This window comes from Caloenas nicobarica, chromosome 1, assembly GCF_036013445.1.
Source record: "Caloenas nicobarica isolate bCalNic1 chromosome 1, bCalNic1.hap1, whole genome shotgun sequence".
NCBI lineage: Eukaryota > Metazoa > Chordata > Aves > Columbiformes > Columbidae > Caloenas > Caloenas nicobarica.
The window spans coordinates 29,929,296-29,940,889 of record NC_088245.1 but is presented as its reverse complement, the minus strand read 5'-3'; the positions used below and the strand labels follow the sequence as shown (position 1 = coordinate 29,940,889).

Below are 11,594 nucleotides of genomic sequence, written 5' to 3'. Positions count from 1 at the left end.
CATCCAAAGAGCTGTTCGGAATTTTTGCTAGGTTTTTACATCATTATTAATGACCTTTGCAATTAGCTTTTGAAATATATTGATTGACATCCAGTAATTTGTATTTTTAAAAATGTGTTTATTTAGTGTATTGTTCTTGATACTTGTCAGTACTGATTCTTGTACGCAAGTTAAATGACCAATTCATTTGTACCTATTTCATATACAGATTGTGTTTTAGGGTGAACTTTCAAAAAGCACAGAGAACTTACACTAGCAGACTGCTAGCTTTTTAAAAAACAAAACCAAAGCAGGAAACAAACAAACAAACAAACCACAAACAAAAACAACCAACAAACCATTAACTGGAAGAATAAAAGTAAATTGCACCTCAAAGAGAAAAAGATGCGTCAGGTACAGTAATACACTAATGCAACAAAACCTGATCAAGATTCACCAGAATGGTGCTGTACGCTGAATGAAATGAATGAAATGCAGGTATTTTCATAAACCAAGTGTGTGTTTCAAAAATTCCAAACCACATTCTTACAACAGTTCTCTGCAGTATAACTTGCATTATATCTCGGTTTTTCCACAGACATTTGAAATGACCAACCTGTTCGTCGGATAAGAGAAACAACTTTCAGCCTACTTGCAGAAACATCCTAGTCTACAGACTACTTTGTTAGGAAGCGTGCATTTACCTCTAGTAGTAAAGATTCAGTCAGTATATTCCATATTTTGTAAGAAGCATTCGGCTAACTCAGATGAGAGTTGTAGGGTTTTAGATTAGATTTTTTAAATAAAAATAAAGTACAAATAAAAGCATTTCTCAGTATTCACCACCATGAAATTAAAAAAAAAAAATCCTTGCATTCATGCTTCCTACAATATCCGGCAACCTAAATTAGTAATTTCATCTCAAATGTGCAACATAATATTAATAAGCATTTTGAAATTACTCAAAAGAAAAGGCGGGTGAAATATTAAAGTGCCTAACTAAATGCATTTCACCATGTTTAAAAAATAGTATTTCTTAAACGGTAAAGAATTGGCTGCAATTAAATATAAAAGTGGCTTCTCAGAGCTGAGAGACTTTGCGGGGCAGAGGCCTGGGCCGGGGCACCTGCTCAGTCCTCCTGCTGCTGCTGTTCTCCAGGTTGCTGGGCCGGACCAGCTGCGGTTTGGGGGGCAGCGCCGGCGGGTCGGCGGCCGGCGGGATGGAGAGGCTGTGAGGTAGAGGAACGGGGCGCTTCAAAGTCCGCTCGTACACGCTGTAAGGCGGCGGGGTTTTGCTCTCTTTTCTCACAGGCTCCTCAGAAACGCTGTAGCTCGGGACAGTCACTGTTGTTTCGCTGCCTTGGCTTTCAAAGCCCGACGTCTCTGATGTGCTACATCGGCTGAGCGAAGAGATGCCGCTGCTGTAACTCCCCGACAGCACCGGGGAGTTGGATATGAGCCCCGAGGAATGATACTCCACTGGAGATGGTGTGAATGACTGCGCGGACCCCTGCTCGAAGGAAAGCACAGAAGTATTTATCTGCAGTAAACGAGGGAGAGTGTTTCTGTGCTCAGACTGAAAACACACAGATTATACAGTGCATAGATCCTGAGGCTTGATAAATGTAAACGGTTGCATCCGTGTTTAATTAAAATCTAGTAAGAAAACAACAAAAAGCTCATTTCCAGAGTGCCTAGGTGCGCCTTACACAGTGCTCATGCCAGTCATTCGCGTAAGTGAAAGCAAAACTGTATTTAAATGTTATCTTACTATCATAATACTCTGGAAAAATCTGGAAGCCTTTAAGCAGCACCGTCAGTTTTCCTAGCTTTCAGTGAAATGCAGAACCCCGCACAGAGCGTACCCAGGGGCGTCCTGCCACCTAATGCCAAAGCACAGGACTTGCATCCCAGTCACTGCTGCTTCTTCAGTCTCTCATGTTCCAAGTTCATTTTCCAAAGCTTTTCCTCATTGTTTTAGTGCACCGTCGTGCAATGAAAAGTGCGTGTACATTGTGGCATCATTTCTGAGTGTGCCACAATACCACCGTCGGAGGTGAAGCGCAGAGCAGATGCCAAGCTCAGAGCTGCTGCCGGGCCCCAGCTCCTCTGGCTATTCGGGGGCAGCAGCAGGAAGGCACGTAGTGAGGCATCGCTGCTGCAGACAGCACCCTGAACCCCACTTGCTCCACCCTTCCTCTCCCCCATCTCCCAGGCGTTCCTTGGGCACACTGTGCCGCTTGGACGAAACACAAAACATCGCTGCGGGCCCCAGAGATGAGGGCCCCACAGAGGGCAAAGGTTGCAAATGGCTGCACCAGCAGCCTTGCAGGTCTGTGGGGGAAGGTGAGGGACGGGGAGCTGAGGGCTCAAGCGGCAACAACAGTGCTGACGAAGAATAGCAGGCAGGGACAGTAAAGCCCTACCTAAAAACATTGAGCGTTTTTTTCTAGTGAAGCAATTTCAACTGAAAACTCCAAAACGTTAGACCATGCTTCGCAAGTTGAAAAGTTTCAGCAACATATCTGATTTTGACTAGAGCCATCTGAGACAATCTAGACTTAAAGGCCTCAAGCACAGGCAAAAAAGGGATGGAGAAATCACGTCAAAGACAAATTTCTCATCCCAATTCTTGTTAGACTGGTTGGCGCTCAGCTGCTCAGCTTGAGGTGAGAGTGTGAGTCATGCAACAAAGGGTGGGGAGGGGAAGAAAAGGAGAGGGGCAGGGATGTATAGAGCTGGCTGCACTGACTTTATGCTGTTGAGATAATCTTAGTTATCCATCTAGGACTGGATCCACAGTGGACTGAAAGCAATGGGAAAAAAAAAAATCTTCATTTACATCATTGGGTTTTGTACTAAGATGGCCCTCTCTGGCAGCACACAACAGCTGGAACAAAGGCTGAACACTGAGCCCTGTATATGGCCAGGGAAAAGCACAGCAAGTTTTATTTAAAGCTCAATACATGTTGAAGACATTTCAGACATTGCAAGAAGCCTGTTTAACTGCTTGTTTCAGGTTCCATTCCTCTGCATGGGAGGAGCTGCAGCTGTGCTCCTACCCCCACAAACATCCAGAGTCAAGGTTTTCAAATAAATTATGTAATTGGTTCAAGTTCCAAGAACACTTGACACTCGATTAAGTGAACTCAGATAAGACTTTTGTTTTTGTCATTCAGAACAAGAGCAAATACGTGTAAACCGCGCCCGGTTCAATGTAGGAGCTGAGCAGGAGTAAGCACTTGGTTCCTCACGGCAGTGCAGACTGCTTGTACCAGTAGTGAGTAACAGTCTAGACCCCAAAACAGCCTGGAAATTTATGGATGCTCAAAGTGAGATCCAACAACTCTCAGAAGTATTCTGGGCCAGCATTCCTCTCCCAAGCAGCAATCCAGACTTTGGCTGTAAAATGCTTAAGTTCTGTCCAGGCCTTTAGAAGAAAATGTTAGGACGAGCTTGAAACACCCCTAAGAATCATCAATACCGAGTCCATTCAGGAACAGAGAGGAGTTGCTCACCTTTTGTACAATATCCTAATGCTCTAAAGAGAGCTTCCTAGTAAGCAGTCAGTGTGAAACCTGGGACTGGTGCCCACTTCAGCAGAAGGTACACTATGGTAACAGGACTACAGGGCACTCTGATGGCCAGCGCAATTGTTCCATGTTGAACCTGGACCATGTGCAGCCACAAGTGGAAGTGTTACAGGCTCAAGTGATGACAAACAGGAGAATGGCTGAAGACTTGTGATCAGGGACATCTCAAGGGGAAAGAAGGCATTTTCAAGTGCCACTTTCTTCCTCAGGAGATGTGTATCCCTGCAGCATTAGTTAGGCATTGGGTAGCCAAGGGACCACTTTGGCAGGGCTGCCTCCCTCTGCCCTTGCACCTGAGTGCCTAAAGCACCAGTCACGCTCCTTTCTATTGCTCTCCTTCCAGGTTTTTGACCCTCGTGTTTCTAACTGCAGAATTATCTCAGCTTCAGTGAGGTGGTACAGGCTATTCCTGAGACTAACGTGCAATCTGTCAGTACTGGGGTTTGCCTGGGATATGCAGGCTGTGTGTTTGTGTCCTCCAGTGCTGTGGAAGACACAGATTTCCCGGTCAAGTTTTTTAACCAATAAGCTGTGTGCAACAAGCAGGTACCAACACATTCAAATATCCTAAACCAGAAATGAAACCTGCTTAGTTTGGCCAGGGTCCCCAGCTGCTGTGGGTGTTCAATTGCCAGAGAAGAGTCAATGCTTTTTCAGAGCCTGTATTTGATGTTTGCTACTGTCAGGCTTCAAAATACTTCCAACTTCTTAGACAATCCCGTTGGATTGTTCTGTAGAGGCAATGGATATTAAAATGACTGAAGCAGTGACTCCCTAATACACCCTCTAATCCAACAACTCTGGATGCTAGAGGAGTAAGAGGAATGGGTTGCACAATAGGCAGAATTCTGGACCAGGTGGATCATCGGGTATCTCTTACATTTCTTTCTTACACTCCCTTCTGTCCACTGACTCAGGTGAGTTTGATTATCCAGCTAGGTGAGAAGCCTAATATTGAGAGGCTAAAGAGTCTAAAGATTAGATTTCTTGCCTGTAGTTTTGAAAACCTTCAGAGCTGCTGTAATTGTCATGGCTACTTACTAGTCTGATAGTTTTTTTGTATAGGCATTTGATAATAAAAGGAAAACATAATGTAACCCCAAATAATGGATAATAAATATATACTATCTACCCAGTGACACATATGACCCACCCCACAAATACAGTGCAATAAGACAGTACCTTCATTGGTGATCTGCCAGCAGGAGAAGGGGAAACGGAGGCTATGTGTCTTGCTGGTGATGCTGTAAAGTCAGAAAGATTTCAGTGCACTCTTGGCATTACAATTTTTGCTAAGAAATTTTTTTAAGTGGATAGGAAATCATTCTATACACAAGCATTATCTCTGGTTCCCTCTAAGTACTTGCTTGTTCGCTGCATGTAGTTTTTGAAAATTTGTTTGTTTTACTTTGTTCTCAGGATTATCTTGCAGTACAACCAATGAGGTATAAGAAACTTCGACATCCATCTTTTCTGACAATTTTGGTTTTTTCCTACCAAATGTACAGGGTATGAATGAACAGCGTTCAAAACAAGTTAGTATAATAAATTTTCCCCTCCTCTTTTTCTTCTTCTCTTAAGAAAGATATTATATTATGTATTTGTATGTCAAATAAGAAAAAAGACAATACATACTGTACTTATATAAAGCACTTACTTCTAAATATATTGTAAATATGCTTGGACGTATTTTGAGGCATGAGTCTAAAAAACAAAAAGCAACTTCACTCTCTTGAGAACACTTAAGCAGTCTTTCCTTTAAATGGAAATTAATCTTTTGAAAGGAAAAGTGGTTACGGTAACAGAACTAATGTACTTCCATGATTGCTCTGTATTTTCTGGCCAGTAGGATTCTTTGTGGTTAATGATCATTCCTGATTGCTAACCTCAATTATCATAGGATCAAGGATTAAATTTGATCATCCTCCCTAGTACCAGCATGAACTGTCTGAAACTACTCAGTTGTTAAGTGAAGGGGCAGAGTATTAGAAACAAAACGCTACAGAGAACATTAATGAGATGAAAATACCTGTGGAGGCAGTTCTATAGCCTTCCATGTAAGTCATCAAATAATAAACTAACCTGCCCAATAAGCTAAACATTAATCAGAGTGGAAAGAATCTGAGCCCTCGAGTAAATCACTTTTTTACTGGAGCTTAGCCCAAAATGTCCATTAACTCACCAGTCTGTGCAGGTCTTGGTGGTACAGGAGGAGATATAAGCTTTCCACTTTCTGATGTGTTCCTAGCTTCCTTCCCACTGTCCAGGCTCCAGCTGCTTGGGGTGGTGTTTACAGCTGGAAGAGAATGAAAAACCTGGCATAAGTGTCAACACTTCCAGCCCTCTGACTTGCCTTTATCCATGAGAGTAAAAATACACAGAGTGAAAACGTTAAACAACTTAACAAGCATGCCTGAAAAGCTCTCATGATTACATCAGCCTTTGAAAAGCTCTTAAATAATGGCTGTCAATCTTCTGTTTGCCTGAGGTATGCATCTGGCCCCCAGGTCAGTTCGGGACTGCAGAGTAGCTGGGAGCATCAACAACAGGAGCAGAAATAGCGCTCTGGTGCACTGCAAACCCAGCCACAAAGGGAGATAAGCTTGAAGCCTGTTAATATAACCAGTTTATCTTTGCATCAGACTCCTCTTTAAAGGTTTCTAAGCAGAGGGGAATAGACTGTTCATAAACTGTTTCCATTAACGTGTTTTATATACAGAAAGCACCAAAGAAAGGAACTCTCCAAATTCCAATCACCCTCCTTCGGAAAGCTTTCAGTGCTAACCCTCTCGTCACTTGTGTAGGCTACAAATTCGGAATTGAAAAAAGGTGGAAAGAAGGGCACGACATGGAGCGAATAAAAATTGAAAGAAATGAAGGTGTCTGGAAAAAAAAAAAATCAAATGAAAAAGTTATTGTGGACTAAGAAAATTTATATACGCTGTTTGTAGCCATGGTCGAGCATCTCTGCTTGATCATGTAAAATGACTATCACCTTGACATGTGTAAAACTGGCTGTTGTATTTGTGTGACTTTTACCAAATTCCACAACTTTATAACTGAATGATCCCATAAGGCCTGGAATAGCTGCCCTAATAGAGCTGAACTGGATCATCTCATGTTGTCAAGGCACCGCCAGACTGGAAAGAAGTCAGATAGACAGAAAGACAGGGTATTTCACACAGACAGGACAAAAACGAACTTAAATCCCAGATTTTTACTTCCATGTCCTGTAAAAAAGCAGAAAAAAAATGGTTCAAACCTCCTTCCTTCCCCCCACCCCCCAAAAAAACCACCAAAACCCCATGCCCACCCCCCACCTTCAAAGCCTCAAACTTCTTGCCTTCCCAATGGGTTTCCTTCTTGTCTGCTAATTAATTTCATGGTTGTGAGTAGAGAACCACATGCAAGTACTCTGTGCTCATTTACAAAAATGAAGCAAAAAGCAAAGTATTGTCACTAACTGATGGTATCGATTACTGGTATTACAGCAACACCAAGGGCTCTCAGGAGGACTTGAATCCCACTATACCAGTATATACCAGACTTACCAGAAAAAGTACAAATAGTATTTGTTTCATATCTATAACAATATTGTTGCAGTATAATTGCACATTAGCTGACCCTGAGAACAGTGCACAGAATGTCTGTTTTCTAGAGGAACATTTTGCCTTTTTATTGCCAAAATATGCACTACAGTGTTTGCTTTTTATTGTGGCTGTCACCTAGCAGTATAGTTTTGCCCTCATTCTAAAAACAGCTTGGCACCAGATCTGGGTACTTCACATGCCTGAATCTCTTGAAAAGCCATTTTTTCTTTTAAGTCTTCCAAGCAGTCAGTTCTTTGGACTGCTAAAGTCTCCAGGAAAGAATTTTTTATTTTAACAATTCTGTAATGTACTTGGCTGCATAGGCCAGTGGAAAAGTTTAGCCATTTTCACGTTGAATTATTTCATATGTTTTTCAGCCCTGTGAAAAATTTGACACTTGAGCTTTCATAAAAACTTGGACACAAAAATACTTACAAAAATCAGCTTATTGACAAAAACCTGATTCCTGGTCAGTTCTTGTTACAGTTTATTCTCAAAATATTTATTTTCAGTACAGCTGTTTTACTGTATCCTTTATTCAGGGTACAACAAAGGGCAGCACATACTTAAATGATGGAGCATATTATGGATGTGAAGCACATAATGAAATCTTAGCTCAGGCATTGTGCCAACAACACCAAATTTCCCCATGTGCAAAATTATAAAAGGCAATATTTTGTCTATGGAAATTCATAGGGTTCTCATTTACTCTAATAAAACCAAAACAAACAAACAAAACATAAGAGGAAAACCAAAACAAAACACAAAGAACCCCACCAAACCACAAATCGATCTTTTCCATCAAAGCGTAACCAAAAGCACAGTGACTTATATTTGGTAAAAACGACTTGCAGGTACCAAAATTCAGGACTCTCTCAATCTCTTTAGCATCTCTCTGCCCCAGTCTCCAGAACTTCATCTCCAGGGTTCACCACCCCATATGTCTCTTGAGGAGCAGCAAGGACAGCTCTCCCAGGCCACCTGCTGCAACCTGCTGCTCCGGCACCCCCTTCCTCCAAACCTTTGGGCCCTTCTGAGTGCAACACTCGGTTCAAACAAACACCACGTTCCCCCCTTTTTGGCAAAGTGTTTTGAAACTTAGAGTGTTAGCATAATAATAATAATAATATAAGCATATATAAACAATATAAAGCATAATAATTTAGTTCGTTAGTTAGAATGTTTTAAAACTTGGAGATGACAATATATGCTCAAAAGACTTAGCATTCTACAGGAATATGACAGATTAATTATATTTTCATTGCTTCCAAGTTTGGTATGGTGCAGAATTTCCACTCACCTTTGTCAGGGCCGGGTAGATTGGAATCACTTCGTGGCAAAGCACCGTCTCCAATATGATTAAACAGCATTCTCTGTAAATTGAGAACAGCATGGTTTATGCATAGCTGCTGTTGTATTTCAGTAGCCTTTAAGAAAACAAATATATTTTTGTTATTATCCCCACCACACAGGTCTGCTTTGGAAGTAGAGTGATAAACATCATCTAAGAACATAAATGGTTTAATAAAAATATATGTATACAAATATGGAGTAGACTAGTTTTCTGAAAACCATACACACTGGAGTCAGAGGGAGGATTATTATGTACTGAGTTCTGACAGTTTCCAGCTCCCTAAAAAACAAAATAAGGCTCATTCCTTGAGTGGTACCTCGATAGATTAGTAAACAAAGGCAGGGGTGGATTTGCAATGATTTCATTGCAGAATCAGGATCTGAACAAGGTGTAACATTTGACAATATTCAAGTTATGGCTGTTATGTTAGAGGGCCATGGTGTATTACTTCCCATCCTGACTTTTTTGGTAGCAGTGTTCTCATTTCTCTTGTAGATAAGAGCCAACCTATAAAGTGTGTTTGTCTTTTCTTTTCTGAATATTAGGGTTTTTTTTTGTTTGTTTTAAAATCACAGAAAATTAAAGAAACAATTTTAAAATTCGACTAGTTATTTCTTTTGGCATAATACAATGCAAAATAATCCATAGGTCACTAGTTTACCTTGATAGCAAATGCAAACACCATACAGTTAATCCTACAAGTAATTCAGTTGTACTTTCCAAAGCAAATTAGAACAGATAAACTTTACTTTCTTTTTTTCCCCCCTTCCTTTTATTTTTTGAAGCAAGATCAGACAAACAGTGAAATCCAAATCAAATCAAATCCCATTCTTCTGTCTCCTTCTGGTGTTCACAGAGGCCCACGCCGAGTCAGTGAGGCACTATGCTGTGGTTCCACAAGATGGCAAACCCAGCTGCGAAGTAATTGTCACGGATCCAATGTTGCAGCTCCATATTACAAAGCGAGGAACAAATACTTGGCCAATTCAAATTGACTTAAAACTTCTCATAAAGAGAATGCTTTGGTAGACTTTGAGCTACTCCAGGTTTGCCTATCTGTGCTGTACTAGAGTCATACTGGATCAGATAATACCCTTTTTTTCCTGGAGTTACCATTAAGGTGAGGTGATATAAATACATGCATGCTCCAACGCGACAGAAAATGTGATCATATGTCCCTGCCTGGTCTAGATTGAATGTTCACTGCCTAACAAGTCTGCAGTGCACCAGGATCTGATGGGCAAGCCTGTTTTCTGTTGGGCAGGTAAAGAGCAGAGGCTGAAAAAGCAACTGAAATTGGAGGAGATAAAGAGACAAAAGCTGAATGAAACACAGATAAACGAGGACATACTAAAATAATGAAATATAAAACCGTATGGAAGAACAAGAGCAATCATGGGATGTTTAATGAGATGCAAAAATCCCCAAAAACTGGAAAACCAGACAGTTCCATTAGGAAGAACAATAGTGCAAAAACTAAGGAGGCTTGTTGACCAGTCAATGACAGCAGGCACTCCTCTTCAGAGTATGGGAAGAGCTGGAGAAACACTGAACAATCGCTCAGACAGAGATTGAAAAGCAAGCACAAATGGTTGTTGACCGAAAACAGCTGTACATAGATAACCTTGAGCATCAATTTCAATGAGAGGAGTGGATGCAGTACTGCTGTGGTCTTGTTCTATGAAGTCCATCAAACTTCCTTAAATGAGGTAGATATAGCCTGAAAGGACTTGATTTAGACTTGAAGTGCAGGAATTTGCCTGTGCATCTCAGCTTTTCTGGTTGAAAAACTACTGTGAAAACTGCATTCATTAAGCTGTAACAAAGGTGTTCATAAATGGGTGGTCCTTTCTTCATTAACTTAGTAGAAAGCCCCAACCAAGACTGTTGAAGTTAACTGGTGTTAGAATAAAAACAGAAAGGATAAGGAACAGTTTGAGTATCTGAATTCTAATGAGATTTGCAGGTATCTCTAAGATATCTCCTTACAATTGTCTTGAGGATTTCTTTTCCCCTTCTTAATCAGAAAGCAGAGAATCAGAATTTTGTTTCCAATCACAGCCCATTTTTACTGCTCAGGGAATAGAGCAAGAGAAAGAAATTGCACCTTTCCCCAGAAAGTTATATCCTCATTCATGGTTATGAGGGCAGAAAGAAACTGTCAGACCTTCTCACCTTTGAAACATTCGAGCAAGTTAATTTTTTACTTACCCTCTCTTGGGACACTGAGGGTAGAGACAGATTGGGAGATTTTCCTGCCGGGCGAGTCTCAGAGAGAGTGGAGACTGGGCCTACGAGCTCCTCAGCCTCCCTTATCGAATCGCGGGTAGAGTGGGGGAGAGAAGTCGCATTCCACTTGGCAAAGCAAGAGTTTGTAGTCTGGGAGCAAAAATGGGATAATTTTTTTCTTTGCGGCAAACTGTTAAACCGCTTTATTTAAAGAACATCTCCTGGTCTTTCCTGTATGCTGGTTTGGCTCCACTACCACTGAGAAGGTGCCCGGTAGACATATCAGTGAGGAGTTCCCAAGAACTGCCCTTAAGTGTGGCTAAGATCAGTATTACTTCTTAAGCCCTCAGGTAACAGCATAAGGACTTCAACAGAAAAGAGGAAAAGATTACATGAAGAGCCAATTCAATTACTGAAGAAGCAAGGCACAAGAACACAACTAACGAGAAACCAACAAATCATTTCTAAAATAAAGGATCCTGGACTACCAAGTTGGTTTTTATCAGCGGCAAAATTTCTGGTGAAAAAGAGTGTTGAGAGGAGGGCCTTTCACACTGTACTTATGCTGCCATCCTTCTCAGCTTCAGCAAGCAGTGCATTGTGTGATGGCACGGATTAAAACGCAACTGTGTTAAAGGAAGGCACTTTAGGAAAGTAGGTCCACGAAGAAGAATCGATGAAATAAGGATTCAAAATGGGGCAGCTCACCAAGCTCATTTTGCACTTCAGATAACTCAAAAGATGTGGATTTCATACGAACCTAGGTAACTGTAATTTTAAGGTAAGTACTCATCTGTTTTTTTTTTCTCTGAAGTAACAAAATGCCTCTCTTTCTTTTCTGAAACTATA

General features: G+C 41.1%; 1 protein-coding gene across 2 annotated transcripts in view; it reads right to left on the bottom strand.

Moving 5' to 3' along the window:
* Positions 1-304: 304 nt before the first annotated feature.
* The window catches only part of DOCK4 (dedicator of cytokinesis 4), a 237,028-nt gene continuing 225,738 nt past the window's right edge, over positions 305-11,594 (bottom strand). The window contains exons 49-53 of one of the 2 annotated variants that reach the window (XM_065633327.1): positions 10,728-10,895; positions 8,463-8,535; positions 5,755-5,868; positions 4,755-4,816; positions 305-1,489 (exon numbers count right to left, since the gene is read on the bottom strand). In XM_065633327.1, the coding sequence (XP_065489399.1) occupies positions 1,061-1,489; positions 4,755-4,816; positions 5,755-5,868; positions 8,463-8,535; positions 10,728-10,895 (846 nt within the window). In that variant the 3' untranslated portion in view covers positions 305-1,060. The remainder of the gene's footprint in view (positions 1,490-4,754; positions 4,817-5,754; positions 5,869-8,462; positions 8,536-10,727; positions 10,896-11,594) is intronic. The other variant, XM_065633337.1, reaches the window with a different exon arrangement.